Below are 16339 nucleotides of genomic sequence, written 5' to 3'. Positions count from 1 at the left end.
CGAGTTCAGAAGAATGAGAGGAGATCTTATAGAAGTATATAGGATTATGAAGGGTATGGATAGGATAGATGTAGGAACGTTTTTTGAGCTGGACGGGGAAACTAAAATGAGAGGACACAGTCTCAAGATTTGGGGGAGTAGATTTAGGACAGAGATGAGGAAAAATAGTTTTTCCCAGAGAGTAGTGAATGTTTGGAATTCTCTAACCCGGGAAGTGGTTGAGGCTGCCTCATTAAACATATTTAAAATTTGGTTAGATAAATTTTTACATGATAGAGGAATTAGGGGATATGGGGAGAAGGCAGGTAGGTGGAGTTAGGTCATAAATTAGATCAGCCATGATCGTATTGAATGGCGGAGCAGGCTCGATGGGCCATTTTCCTACTTCCTATGTCCTATGTTCCTAGGAGGTGATAGGAGAAAGTTAAGTGCTAAGAAAGGCACTCTGATAGGAGAGGACAATAGATTATAGAAAGAGGGGAAGGAAGTAGGGAGCTAGAAGAAGAAAGATGTTGATGATGTGCAGATAAAGAGGGTGAGGTGAAAAAGAAGGAAGGGGGACAGAGATCAGGGAAAGTGGAGTGGAGTTTGAGAAAACAAAGGGGAACTTCACTGGAAATAGAAAAATTTGATCTTGATACTGTCTGGTTGGAGATTGTGAAAACAGAATATAAGGTGTTATTCTTATAAATGGCATGTGACCTCAACTTGGCAATAAAGTAGGTCTTGCACAGACATGTCAGAATGGGAAGTGGAGTTAAGATGGCAAGCCAGAAGAAGATTCTGGTTCTTGAGGCAGATGGAGTGAAGGTGTTCGATGAAATGATCCCCTAATCAGTGTCTGGTCTACCCCAAATTCTAAATCTAATTGGATTACTGACTCATAATTCAAAGAGAAAAAGGATCATTTCACATTTCTTCAGTTGTAGATGCATAATATTACAAATACATAGGGTGTGAAGGAGGGTCACATTGATTTTGGGTTTTGTCTAACCAAATTCAAGTTCATTACTGTAGATATTTTACATGCAAAAGTTTATGAAGTGGAATTGGTAAACATGGCTGGAGCGCTTGGACTTGGAAGTAATACAATGACATTTATTGTGAATTGAAAGTAACATTCTGAAAATTAGTTATCAAACAGAGGGCAAAAAAAGTTGAAATAAAATGAGCATTCTCATATTAGTAGATTATGACCACCAGGATACTGGAAAGATCAGTATTTAGTCCCTGCTTTTCATGATTGGCTGAAGTGACCAAAAAATAATTGTTCAGTATTTGTTGAGAGTTTTATACTTACTAGGATTGTGATTCGGGAGGAGGATACGGAGAGGCTGAGTGAGTGGACAAGAGCATGGCAGATGCAATATATTGCTGAAAAAGCCTTTTTTTTAAAAAAAAAAGGATTTGAAAGCACCAACCATATCTGATGTTTAAATAATTAATATTTTTAGGAATAGTTTAGTATTTGTTTAAAAGTGTCTTGAAGTGTTCTTAGTTGTTATTTTTAATGACCAATTTTTGATTTGTTTCTTTCATTTTGAATAGTTTTTGAATGCTTCCGAAAATCAGAGCTGTTTAAAAAATATCAGGTTTGACAGATAGCCAAGCTGGGATGGGACTTTATATCTTTCATGGCTTTCATTGTCTTGAGTGGGGCATTTTGTATCTCATCCATGATATCTGCTGATGTTTGCAGGTACTGTAGCTATTAAGGGAATTGCTGTTAGTAAGATCCTGGGATGATATGTTTCTGAGAATGCAAATATCACATAGAGTTGGTGGGTCTCATTCAGTTGTTTCAAGGCATTAGACTAAATTTAATTTAATAGAATTAAATTGTTCATAATTGAGAGAGATTAGTGAATAACTTTTATGGTTGAAGATGTTTTTTGTCCTAGGAGATGAAAACAAGATGAACCTTCTCACGCTTGGAGCTCTTCCACGATTGGCTAAATTAGTACCTCATGAAGATAAACAAATCCACAAGTATGCTACATTGGCATTTGGAGTGATGGCTACTCACAGTAAGTACACAAATCTTTTTCTAGAAAAAGGAACTAAAAACCAATGCCCAGGACTATAAAGGATAAAGGAGAAGTAAAAATAGATTTTATAAAATAGAGTTGATAATGTCCCTCATGTCATTAACTGCAAGTTGTATTTAATTGATGAAAGCCAAATTTTTTGATTGTAGATTGATTTCAGGTTGAGGAGAATTTGGTATCAAAAGAATATCAAGGCATTGATAGGAATATTAGTTTAAAATATATTAGTTTAAAGACATAAATTAATGAGACCAAAACATGAAGTGATGAAAAGAAGAGGCAATTCCATAAAAATGAGAACTGGACCAAGAAATATCACAAGAATTGGGCAATGTAACTTGACAATGCAAGTTGTGACATTGGCAAACTATAAGAAGTACTTGACAATTTTTTTTCCTTTATTTGCCCCTGTGTTCTACAGTTTAAAATTTGTAATCAAATAATTCACGTGATTAAAGTACACATTCCAAATTTTATTCAAGGTTATTTGTTTACATTTTGTTTGACCATGTAGAAATTACAACACTTTTTAAACATAGTCCCCTCATTTTGGGGAACCATAATGCTGGGGATATTTGCCTTCTGAACTTTCCCTCGCTGTATAAATTGTGTGCTAAAGTGCTACCAACTTTCCCACCCTGTTCAAAAATTGCCTGCTCTTGCTATTTATTGCTCACACTTTCCCATGGTCCCTTATAAAGGTTTATCTAGGTCAGCACAACAACAGACTGAAGGGCTCATACTGTTCGGTTCATAAAGCTTAATGATATAATTAGGCAAGATTAATTTTGTTAAAATATAAGATCAGGATTTAGGACAGGTCCACCATCACGCGATGCGTCATGACATCACCGGTAGAAGGTAGAACAGTCCTAATCCCAGGGATGGCTCCTTGCAAGTGTGGAAGAATTCAATGTCCCAGTTAGGAGTGGTCAAGTGTGAAAACCCAAACCCCCATTCCTTTCCCAGGACACTGATTGGCCTATTTAGTGGGATGCAAGTGTGAAAGGGGCTACTGCCTACTATCCACAGAAGATTTCACGAACAGAAATTCAGGCTACACTGCAAGATGTAAACCACTAATTAGTTAGCCATATAAACAGGATGGCCATATTACAATTTACAAAAGAGTCCGCAAAATTCTGGAAAATAATCTTGTGGGCAGACGAAACCAAGAATAACCTGTATGAGTATGATGGCAAGAGCAAAGTGTAGAGCATAAAGGAACTGCCCAAGATCCAAGCATACCACCTCATCTATGAAACATAATGGTGGGGGTGTTATGGTCTAGGCGTGTACATCTGCCACAGATATTCACGCACTTATCTTCATTGATGATGAAACTGCTGATGGCAGGAGCAAAATGAATTCTGAGATGTGTAGAAACATCTGCTCAAATTCGAGCAAATGCCTCCAAACTCATTGGACAGTACTTCATCTAATAACAAGACAATAATTCTAAACATAACACTGAAGGACTTTTCAAAGCTTAAAAACTAGAAAATTCTTGAATGACCAAGTCAGTCACCTGATCTAAATCCAAATGAGCATCCCTTCCGTATTGCTGAAGAGAAAACTTTTAGGGAACAGCTCACAAAATAAACAGGAGCTGAAGATGGCTACAGAAGAGGCCTGGCAGAGCATCACCAGAGAAGATGGTCAGCACCTAATGATGTTTATGAATCATGGGCTTCAAATAGTCATTGCATACAAGGGATATGCAAAAAAAAAACTAAACATGACTACTTTAATATACATACCATTCCTATGTCCCAAATATGATGGTGCCCTGAAACTCTGTATAATACAAGCTGTAATTTCTACATGGTCAAACCAAAATGTATACAAATAACATCTGGAATGTGCACTTTAATAACATGTGAATTGTTTGATTACAAATTTGAAACTGGATCACAGGGGCAAATAAAAAAAAAGTGTATTTGTTTCAAACTTGGAGGGCACTGTAAAAGAGTGAATGAGTGGACAAGTAAAGGTGGGAAGGATGTGGTAACGAGTTTTGGACATAGAAATAGCCAATGTAACCAGGCTAAGAACAATGGCATATTAGTCAGTATTGATAGATTCCAGTTGCCCTGATCCCGCTTTTCCATGGACGCAATGTCCTGGTGAAACCTTTCATCGTGTTCGTCACTGACTGCGCCAAGATCAGCAGGGAAGGCGTCCAAGTGCGAAGGTGGAAAATGTATTTTCAATGACATGTTGCACTTCATGGGTTTGTCTGCTTGAAGCAGGTTAAAAATTTGACAGGAAATCGTTATGCTTATGAAATATTTTCTTCTCTTACTCACCCAGACACTTCTGATACCATGTTACGCTTGTTCTTTCAAGAACAAAAACTTTATGTGGGTTTAACACTTAACTGACTTTATTTTCCTTGAGCTGCTTCAACTGAAATCACACATATAGCTAGAAAATGAAGTATGATGAGTCTATTTTAAGGTGATTTTCATGATCGGCAGCCTAAAATCCATTGCTTCAAATACAAAATCAAAATCGTTGTTGACCAGTGTTATCAGTAACTGCACCTCAATGCAGTACTGGAGAAACTTGTAGGTTACGCAGCATCTGTAGGAAGCAAAGATATATAACCAATGTGTCATGCGTGAGCCCTTCGACAAGATACCTTGATGAAGGACTCGGGCCCGAAATGTTGGTTTTATATTTGCTTCCTATTGACACTGCATGATGTCATAACTTTCTTCAGCACTTTTGTGTATTAAACTTACAATCACAAAGTCTGCAGATTTTGTTTATCTCCACTAAGTTTTCAATGTTTGGGTTCAAGAGACCTGCTTTTTTTGTACATGAATCACCGTTAGTTAACATACAGGTTCAGAAAACAATTGGAAAGGCAAATGGTATGTCAGTTTAGTTGCAATAGGATTTGCGTACAAAAATGGATGAGTATTGTTCAATTATATCGTACCCTGCTGTGACTACCATCTGGAAATTATGTATCTGTCTGGTCTGCCAAAATACTTGTAATAGAGTAAAGGTTCACTTGCTTTATTTATCGGGTGGCAGCCTAAACTTGAGGAGAGATTTAGCAGACTGGTCCTGTGTAGTATGGAAGAATAAGATATAATCATAACTAAATGTACAAAATTCTTAAGGGGCCTGATGGAGTATCTGTAAAGTTCTGAGTGGAAAATCTACAACCAAAGTCACAGTCGCAAAATAAAATAGAGTTTATAAGTAGCAAATATCAAAATTCTTAACTTAAGGAGACAGTGAAGGCTCAGTCCCTGAAAATAATCAATGCAGAGATTGATGGGTCTTTAGCAATTAAAAAAATGAGGGTACAAAGAGTTAGTGGTTTGAGGTGGGAAGTCTATCACCATTTTAATGAATAATGAAGGACACAAGGGTGCAATAGCAAATTCCTGCTTCTATTTCAATATTCTTGTCTTGTTCATCCATTTTTCTCCATGATGATGGTTTCATTATTTTTCAGGTCAAGTTCGAAAATCAATGAAGCATCTGGATGTTCTACCATCAATAATTGCATGTCTAGCTCCAGATGGTAATTCTATGTTCTGTTTTTACTACTATTAATGTATCAACAACCTACTCTTTTAAGGCTAACAAATCAATGACAAACATTTTCCAAAGAGAGAATGAATTCAATGCAAGTGTTACTTATTTTAAATAACCTATTGGTTTACCAGCATAACATGCACTGGCATCCTCTACATCATTTTGTGGCTGATCTTCTCATTAATTAGTACTGTACATTTTCAATGAAAAAAAAACAAGAGATGCCATTTGATGTTTGGTTAAACTTGTTTTCAGATCTCTATTATTAACCTCTCTCTTACAGATGTGCGCCATACTATACTAGCAAACCTGAAATTAATCCATCTAGTAATTCTCTTTCATTGGTTAGTCATTCCTTATTCATACTAATGTGTGAATTGACCTTTCATGTGGCACCAGTCAAAAATCTTTATCAGATCCAAAACCACTCCATTTATTCCATCTCCTTTGTCCACTATTCATTATACTTTTAAATAGCTCTCATATATTTGTCATACTTTTCCATCTGTGACAAAGTGGTTAACCCATCATAATTTCCTTGCAGTATTATTAAATAGCATTCATGATGTGCGTGCCCTTAAACATTTGCTCAGTATTTCTTGTGCCCACCAAGCATGCATTAGAGGAAGAAATAAGGCAAAACTTCAATAATTTTCACCATTTATATTTAGACCGATTCCTTCACATCCAGGATTTTAAATAAATTAAATATTTCATCAAAAATGGGAATAAGAATTTTGGAAGTTTGTGCCATTTGTGTTAATTAATTCATGTGCTAGAGTCAAAGATTTGTAGAGCACAGAGTTGATTATTTGATTAATCAGTGGTTCTGTTTTTTTTTAAATTTCTACCAGATGAATTGAATGAGTCTGATTTTTCTGAAAAATTTCCATATTTCTCTGTATCAGATGAGTCTTTTTTTCAGTTATTCATGAGATGGACAGAATTCATGCTTTTGTGTGTCTGCTTAAAAAAAAAATCTGCGCTCTCACCACTGAATTTTGAGCACTAGATCTTTTACAATGTTAACTTGTTCAACTTGGGCATTGTCAAATACTGCTGCATTTATTTCGACAGCATTGCCCACTTCTGTTTTTTTATGTCATAGAACTCAAATATCATTTCCAATGTTTTTTTCATCCAATGGTCAATTTGATTATTTAAGCCTCCATAAATTATTTATTTTGGAACTGAAACATAAATCTTTGTATTTTTGTTTAGATAATGAGAAACTAGCAATTATTGGGAATGCTTAATTTCATTTTGACAACTTCATTTTTGAAAGAACAAGTTAAAAAGTAATCAGAACAAAATTAAAACTTGGCTTTTTCAGGGGCAAGATTGCATAAAATAGATCTAACAGTCCTGTTGTGCTAAATTGTGATGTTAATCATCCTAATACTTTCTTCTCTCCCTTGGATTATCAATCAATCCACTCATGCTATGCTATGGCATCTCCCAAACAAAAACATCCATCCAGATTCCTACCCTAGCTGACTTATATTGGCTCCGTCCCTAAATTCCTTCAATTTCAAATTAATAGCTGAATATGTAGATGTATTTAAATTTCTGCATTTTATTTTACTTTCCTGCCTGGTAACTCTGATAACTTGTTCTTAAAACCCAGCTTCTCATATTTTTGCATTTTCTCTTAAATATCTATACTGGATGCTGAAATACTAACAGCTGATGCTTGGCTCCATTATGGAAACTTATCTCTCATCAACACTGATGTAATTTGGAGTACAACTATCAAAACTTGTCACAATACCCTTGCCGATATCTACAGGTTAATGTGCACGGATCATTGGAGTGATGATTTGCTGTTCGAGTTAATCCCTTTCACAGTCACTGTTTTGTGAAAAGGTGACCTAAAAGCAAATCATCATTTTAAAATCTTGAACTCAATCAGAAGGACATTTTTACTGCAGAGGCCATCATATGTCAGTGAGATCTGTACTTTATTCATCTGTCGCAAACTAACATTTTGAACTATGGCAGACAAAGGAGGAAAGAGAGAAAGAAATTGATATTTTTTTTCTTTATCACAGAAGAAGTTGTTGTTCAGGAGCTTGCAACATTGTGCTTAGCTTCCATGTCTATCGATTTCACCAGCAAACTAGAAATTTACGAGAAAGGTGGGTTGGAACCACTCATTCGTCTTCTTTCAAGCCCTGATCCAGATGTTCAGAAGAACTCTATTGAATGTATTTCAAATTTAATCAAGGTAGTATCTCTGTTTTCCTATTTCTAAATGCAATATATTCTGATACTTAATGCAATGTTAAAGATTTACCACGATAGTCAACATATCAAGCTATTTTGAAAATGCAATTGTCATAAACATTTTTGTTCTAATTGTCTTCTGCCTTGGAAAGGTTGAAAAGATCTGTGGATTCAGGAAGTGGGTGACTCACCATGATAGAACATTCAGCCTTGATCTATTCTTGTCTAACTGTTCATGTGCTGGCAAAGTTAAGTTTTCTGTTCCTCAAGGGCCCCAGAGCATTCATTCTAAAGATGATGCTGTTGGTTTGAAAAGATACTTGATTAGGTTTGCTTTTGTTGAAAATGATAATTTGAGTGCACTGTTTTTAATGTTCACTCTGCGGTCTCCTCTCTGCAAGGGACTGTTTTGCTGGGCATCAGTCAGCAGGGGGGACCCTGAAGTTCCCATTGATTGTCACTTCATTTCTCAGCCCACTCCCTCTCTGGCCTGTCCATCAGTAAATTCCTCCAGAATATGCCGGTTTCTGACAAAAGTGAGGGGATTGCAGAAGAGGAAGGGTGAGGGCATCTCTAATTAGTAGGAACAACATGACAACAGTATTTCCTGGAGGGATTCTATAATGAAAGCTCCCTTTATTTCCTGGAGGGATTCTATAATGAAAGCTCCCTTTCTCCTGGCTGAGCACATGACATCCTTCTGCACTTCGTGTGGAATTTTTCAGCTTCAGGTAACTTGTGTTCCAGCCCTTTCGGTTGTAAGTCATCCAGCTGTGGGATTGGCTCAGTTATTCATTAGCAAGAAGCCCAGATCTGTTTTTCATGACATTTTTACATTCCTTTTCTTCATAGTATTACTTTCTTATTGACACAGCTTTTCTCCCCAGTATCTCTGAAATCACCCTTTCAGAGATATTCCTTTTGTCTTATCTGTCTCACCGTCATCTTTGTAACTTTCTCTCTTTCCTTCTCCTGATGAAGAGTCCACCAGTAGAAACACTGGATCTGTTTCTCTTCCCTTTGATGCTGCCTGGCCTATTGAGTGTTTCCACCATTTTTCTGACATTTCCTACATCCAGCATCTCAAATGTGTTACATAAATTAAGCACTGAAATTAAGTAGCACATATTAAAATATCATATTTCAAAATAATATCTTAAAAATATAAACGGGGGCGTGGCAAGATGGCTTAAAGGCAAGACGTGTATTCCACCTTCTCCCAGCTGGAACAACTTTAAGTTGTTTAAAATAAGTTAAAAATAATATTTTAATTTTTTTAAACAATAGTAAATTACTATGGCAACAAATGTAAAAAAAATTTAAGGCTCAACTTCAAAAGAAATACCTATTTAAAAGTACGGAAGAATCGAGGCCTACCTTTACAGTGGAATCCTCAGAGTCGATTTCAGCGATTCCTAAGGCCCAGAGGACCCCAGCCCCACAGATTTCGACACCGGCGCCGATCTTGCTCCCGCAATATGGCGCCGGCACCTTGGTGCACGATCTCCGTGCACGTGAAGCCATGCATGTGGACAACATGGTCGACAGGGAGACCCGCTGCCCCGCGATCTTGCCAGGCAGCCTGGGGACGTGCAGATTAGTGTCGGAAGTCGTTCCAACGCACCCCGTGGCTTTGCCCGGCCTGCGTGGAGCATCGCGGGTCCGGGGGCTCCTTGATAAGGAGTGGGCAGCGGGGGAGCCTGAACGCTGGCACCCCGAAGAGGTCGGGGTGCCGGTGTCAGGGGTCCAGATCCGCAGCCGCACTGCCAAGGCATCCACACCGACAAAAGAGGAATTACTTACCTTTGCAGAGTACGTCCAGCAGGGGGAGCCAGCAACCTATGAAGATAAACCTCAAAAAGTGGAACCGGAACCTGGAATGTATCCAGTATTTACAGTTCTGGACGGGTTTGCCTATCAGATGGGTAATATGTCAAAACAAATATCAGATCAAATGAATCAAGGATTTATGGAGGTGAAAATGAAGATGCATACTTTATGTGAAGAAATGTTAAATATGAAGTGAGATATGAATGTTGTCAAAAGTGACATTAATAGATGTATAAAATCTGTTGATACTGTTGAAGAAAATTTTAAGAAAATTGAGAAAGATTTTTCTGAGTGTCAAAGTCAAGTAGAGCGTAATAGAGAAAAAATAGACAAAGTGGAAGGATCTTTTGTAGTTTGGGTAATTAAAAAAGAGACTTATTGAAGATTGATTCGTTGGAAAATCAGAGTCGGAAAAATAATGTGAAGATAGTTGGTCTTCCAGAAGATATTGAAGGCTCTGATTCTATAAAATTCTTTAAACACTGGATCCTAGATGTTTTGGGTACAGAATTCTTTCCTGAAGGTTTGGAGTTAGATAGGGCTCATAGAGCTCTGAGAAGAAAAGCGCTTCCAGGACAACCGCCGAGAGCAGTTTTGATTCGTTATTTAAAATACCAGGATAGAGAAATGATTTTACATATGGCAGTACAAAAAGCACGACAAAATCAATCCCCATTAATGGTTCAAAGTAACTGAGTGCTTTTTTATGGTGATTCGACTCAGGAAGTTATTCGTAGACGGCGAGAATTCAATACGTCTAAAGATGTTCTGTGGCGAAAAGGTTATAAGTTCGCTTTCCGTTACCCTGCAATTTTGAAGGTTTTTTATGGAAACTTTCAATCTCAATTTTTTGAAAATGATCATGATGCCTTAGTTTTTGCGAACTCCCTACCGAAATTGAGAAGAAATGGTCATTTTTCGCCTTTGTCTCCTAAAAGGAGATTAAATGGAAAAGGAAATGGCAGTGGAAATGGAAAGAATGGGAAGAATGGAAAAAATGGAAAGAAAGAAGAAATACAGAATCCTCTTGATATCGAAGATCCGGAGCAATAGTTGGGTTTGGAGTTACTGGGTTGAAGATATGGACTATATTTGAATGTGTTTATCTATATAATAAATATGTATCCGGCTGGGGGGGAGCGGGGGGTTGGTGGATGACACTGAAAACTTTGTAAGTCATCTGCCACCAGTGGGTTTCCTGCACCCAGTTTTTTAGGGTAATACTGCCTATGGGTGGTTTTTTTTGGGTGTGTTGTTTTTTTTAAATTTTTGTTTTGAATTTTTTTTGAGTGGTTTTTTTCCTCCTTTTTAAAATTTTTTTTATTTTTGAAGGATTACGAAGGGGGGGAGCATTATTTTATAGAGTTTAATTTTTTAGTGGGTGTATTTACTAGTAGTTAAAATTATGTCTAAATTGAACTTTGCAACTTTTAATGTTCAGGGGTTAAATAATAAAAAAATAAACAGACAGCATGATTGTTGGGAACTTTTAATAATCAAAGTTATTGATGAACATTATCACTCACAAATGTTACTGCAAAAACCAGAGCTGGTTTAAAAAAAAATGTGAATCTACTTTTTGCAAAAAAATGAATGTGCAAACATTTAACCATCTATATGTATTTCATATCTAAATGAATCAAATCTGACTTGATTAATTGCATGCTAATCATTCGTCTCGCATGTCTGTCTTTGAGTACTATGGATGCTATGATCATTTATTAATTTAAGCTTGTTGTTTAGATCTTTCTGACAACTGCATTTTCTGATAACTGGAGGTGGATTGCATGTTTCCACTTTAAGTTTTTAAATTTTAATTATTTCTCGAACTATCCAAATTTAAATATATGACTTGATGTGCGATCTGAGCACTGGAATGAAGTAACACCTATTGTCCTAAACACATTTCCCATTTCTGGACACATCTTCCCATTTCTGAACTTCATGATGGAAAGATGATCATTAAGGGAGTCAGCCAAAATGGTTGAATAGGAAATTGCTCTGAGATATCCATGCAATGCTATTTTGGACAATATTGATAACTCTAACAATCATAACTATGCTATTTTGTGCTGGGTATGACGACTGGCAATGGAAGATATTTATCTTCATTATTACTAATACTTATTAATGTTACACACATTAAAATAATAAGTCCAGTTACTTGCTCTATAATCTCTGGATTTCAACTTGTTTGTTCATAGTTGTACTAAGGATCATAATACCTTCAGAAAATAAATACTATTGTCAGAACTAAAGCTGTACATCCTTGAGTAGTTGATATCATGTCAATAACCCTTTCCATCATTCAGAGAATAAATAATCTGATGTAATTTACAAGATTGGATTTTTCGTGGTTCTTATAAACAAGTAACTTGATAATTTAACATTTGAATAGAATACTTTTAGCTGTGCTGGAACCATGTGGTGAAATATGTAGATAGTTTTAGAGCATATTTTCAACAATGATTTTGGGTTGCAGTTGGGATATTGTTGTTTCTTGCGCACTCAATCATTTGTTTGATCCATGTCAACATATTTCCTCCATCACAAGCTCTTATTTTCTGCAATAACTTTTGATGCGGAAATTTATTAAATGCCTTCTGGAAGTCTTAAGTATATTATATCCAGATTTATCACTTTATCCACAAAACATAGTCATAGAATTATATAGCAGTTTATTGCATTGGAGATTTAAAGGTATGAAAAATTTGGGAGATTGTTTTAAAGAGGGTAAATTTTTATCTTTTAATCAGATGAGGGACAGTTTTGGTATTGATAAGAACTTTTTGTTTCTCTATTATCAAATTCGATCTTTGGTAAAACGTATGTTTGGTAGAGATATGATTTTACCTGAAATGACTAAATTTGAGACTTTTCTTATGAAGGTACCAGAGAAAGGTTATATTTCATCTATGTATCAAATATTACAGGATGGTATGGATAAAAAGGGTTGGGATAGATCTAAAAGTAAATGGGAAGCAGATACTGGTTTTATTTTTTCCGAGGATAATTGGTTAGATATCTGTTATGATAGTGTAATGAGATTAATAAATGCACATTATGCAATGATTAACTATAATTTTTTTTTACATCAATTATACTTAACACCTGAAAAATTAAAAAAAGTATGGTTTTCATGAATCAGATTTGTGTTTTAGATGTAATACAGTTGGAACTTTTCTTCATGCTGTTTGTTCATGTATACATATACAATCTTTTTGGAAGAAAATTCAATTGTTTTTAGAATACCTGCATAAGATTAAAATACTTTTAGATCTGACAGTATTTTTATTGGGTAGTTTGCAACCTCTGAAAGGCTTGGGATTAGATAAGTTTCAGCTTGCTTTTGTATATTTAGCTTTATCTGTAGTGAAAAAATGTATTGCTAGTACGTGGAAAGATACAAATATGATTGATATTAATAGATGGCATAATGAGATGAAATATTGTTTAATAATGGAAAAAATTACATATGTTTCGTGTGATAATTATAATTTTTTTATTAATAAGTGGTTGTTATATTCAGAATATTTACATTTCAATTTGCATTGATTAGATCTTAATGAGTATATTTAATTTTTCTTTAATATTTTTTCTTTTTTCTTTATGGCTCTGCTTAGGAGAGTTGGCTGAAGGGGGGGAGGTTCTTTTTTTTCTATATATAAAAAATAACATTCATGTTTATGGTTAATTGTTGTATATGTCATATACTATTTGTTTTTTGAACGAATAAATAAAGTTTTAAAAAAAATAGAATTATATAGCATGGAAACATTCCCTTCGACCCATCTTGGCCATGCTTATCAAGCTAGTCCCATTTGGCCCATGGCCCTCTGAAGCTTTCCTGTTTATGAACCTACCCAAATCTCTTAAATCTTTCCCCCCTTCACCTTAAATCTATACCCTCTAGTTTTCAACTCCAACCTTGGGGAGGAAGAAAAGACTGTGACTGACTACCACCTTATCCATGCCTCTCACAATTTTATAAACTTACTTTAGGTCATTCATCAACCACCTTTGCTCCATGGAAAACTGTCTCAGCCTATCTAGTCTCTCTTTCTAACTCAAGATCTCCAATCCCAGCAGTATCTTTGTGAATCTTTCTGCATCCCCTCCAGCTTATTCATTTCCTTCCTACAGTATGGTAAACAGAAATGAACACATATTCCAAGTGTGGTTTCACTGATGTATTATACAGCTGTTAATTATGTTACAACTTTTGTACTCAAGGCCCTGTCCAATGAATGCAAGTTTTCCACATGCCTTCTTCACCACCTTGTCTTCCCATATAACAATTTTCAGGGAATTATGTATGTGTACCATTTGTTCCCTTTATTCTACATCATTGCCCAGGCGTCTGTCATTCTATTGATTTTTATCTTTATTAACAGGATCTATTATTTTCTTTTTAATGTTTGTTAGGTTAACTAGCTTACTGCCTCCCTCTGTTTGCTGGTTTCCATTTTAATTGAATTTTGGAAAATGTAAACTTATGTACTAAGTATCTCCCAGAAACTTCTATTAAAAGTCCTTGGGCATCTTGGGAACTTGTCAGCTGACAGTTACAACATTTTGCTAAGTACCACTGAATGCCTTGGTGATTGTAATTTACCTGAGTACTTTTCTCCCTTCCAAAAAGGTGAAGACCAGTGAAAATTATTTCATAATTCATCCTCTAACTCCATCTTGAGCTTTATTAATTCTTCTGTTTCACTTTCTATAGGTCCATACTCAGTTCTTTAACTTTCTTTTTATATCCAGAGACTCTCATCTGATTTTTTTTTGCTTTTCAAGGTAGTTTTGTTTTACACTCGGATGTTTTCTTGTATTAGACTTTTAGTCATTCTGTTTGTTAATTTCTCTGACCAGCGAAGTATCTTTGCGCAATTAAATATTTTTTATTTTTTTTTAACTTAACTATGGTTGGTGAGTCTTCCCCTTTGAAAATGCTTTTTCATGTTGGGAAGTATCTCTTGTATTTTGAAAGATCCCCATATATTTCTGCGAGTGCATCTTGATTGATCAAGTTTATTTTAGTTAATTTTGCTTTCAGCCTCTCAGAATTGCCATTGTTTAAGATCCTAATCAAGAGTCTCTTCTCTCTTAAATTGCTTGCAAAATTCAATCATATTATAAATACTGCTACCTAAGGGACTCATTCACTATGAAGTAATTAATTAATCCAGTCTGGTTGCCCAATACTCTGTCCAGTACAGCCTGGTTTCTGGTTGGCTCTGAAACTCCTCATTTAGATTACCATTGCCCATTTAATTTTTACATTTTGTATATAAATTAAATTTCCCCCCCCCCCCCCCCACATGATTATTGCTATCCCTTTTCAACAAGCTCCTATGATTTCTTCCTTTGTACTGTCCATGCAAGTGGTGGCTGTTCCAGCACTCCTACAAATTACTTCTTGACTTGAATTAACAGAGCTACTCCATCTTTTGCTGGCTTCTTATCCCTTCTAAATGTCATGCATCCTTCAATATTTGGGTCTTAATCTTTATCACGGTGCAGCTTTGTATCTATAATGGTGATCAAATCATGCTCACTTTTCATTTGAGAAGAAAATTAACATTTTTAAACTTTTATTTCACTCTAAACTAAAAACATATAACAACCATATATTTTAGGACGCCATGGCTCGTTCTGCGTTTACTGAAATGACTGGAATCATTCCTCTGTTGGACCTATTGAACTCTGAATATCCTGTCATTCAGCGCTTGGCCCTGGAGACCCTAATAACCATGTCCAACGACACAGACAGCAGAATGGTACTGTTTCAAAATGAAGGCCATGAAAACCTCCTGCGAGTTCTTGATAATCTGGTAATAAATTTATGCTGTAACATTTAAAATTAAATATGTAATACTATATTTTATCCAAAAAATGTCAAAAAATGAAAATAATCTGTTCTTTATTGAAAAATGATATCATATAAAAATCATTTCCAAAATAAGCTGGCAGGGTGTTGGGATGGAAGAAGGAGAGTCAGAAATGGAAAAGGTTAAAGATAGAGAGGAAGGCAAAGGAAGTATGTTGAAGTAGAACAGGATGGTGGAGGATAAGTGTCAAGGTAAGGCATAAACATTATTGTGTTTATTTCAATGCAAAAAATCCTGACAGGGAAAGCAGATAAGCTTGGGACATGGAAAAGTACAGAACCATAGGACAGAGTAGCCCTAAGGGCGATGTGGTTGAAGGAGTTTTAGGACTGGCAGCTTAATGTTCTGGGGTAATATAGTTATGGGAAGAGAGGTGGGGAATGTGGCTTTCGATATTAGTCAAAGAAGATATCACAGTAATCTTTAGAGAAAATATTGATGGAGAACTATCATGTGTGTGTAGAAACTAAAAAAGGATTAGTCACCTTGATGGGTGCATAAATATAGGCCATCAAACCAGTTTCGTGGAGCTCGAGGATCAAATATACAGAGATTGGTAATGTATGTAAAACTAGCAAAGCTGCTCATGTAGATTATTTGAAGTTGTCTGATGTTGATTGGCAATGTCAAAGTACAGTATTAGGCAACTAGATAGGTTGAACTTTGTTAAGTATGTCCAGTAGAACAGCCTGCAGCAAAATCTAAGAAAAGGGCAAAATTGGACCTCATACTGTGGAAGAAGCTAGTCAAGGAACTGAGGTGTTGGTAGGGAAGAACTTTGGGATC

At 35.9% G+C, this 16339-nt stretch overlaps 1 protein-coding gene across 4 annotated transcripts in view; it reads left to right on the top strand.

The window, feature by feature from the left end:
• The window catches only part of armc3 (armadillo repeat containing 3), a 117695-nt gene that overhangs the window by 23206 nt on the left and 78150 nt on the right, over window positions 1-16339 (top strand). For 3 of the 4 annotated variants that reach the window (XM_069914611.1, XM_069914610.1, XM_069914613.1), the window contains exons 4-7: window positions 1902-2027; window positions 5524-5592; window positions 7658-7833; window positions 15302-15496. In XM_069914611.1, coding sequence (XP_069770712.1) covers window positions 1902-2027; window positions 5524-5592; window positions 7658-7833; window positions 15302-15496 — 566 coding nt within the window. The remainder of the gene's footprint in view (window positions 1-1901; window positions 2028-5523; window positions 5593-7657; window positions 7834-15301; window positions 15497-16339) is intronic. The other variant, XM_069914612.1, reaches the window with a different exon arrangement.

This window comes from Narcine bancroftii, chromosome 1 (assembly GCF_036971445.1).
Source record: "Narcine bancroftii isolate sNarBan1 chromosome 1, sNarBan1.hap1, whole genome shotgun sequence".
NCBI lineage: Eukaryota > Metazoa > Chordata > Chondrichthyes > Torpediniformes > Narcinidae > Narcine > Narcine bancroftii.
Note: the sequence above shows the minus strand (reverse complement) of the source record. Positions and strands in the feature narration are given on the sequence as shown.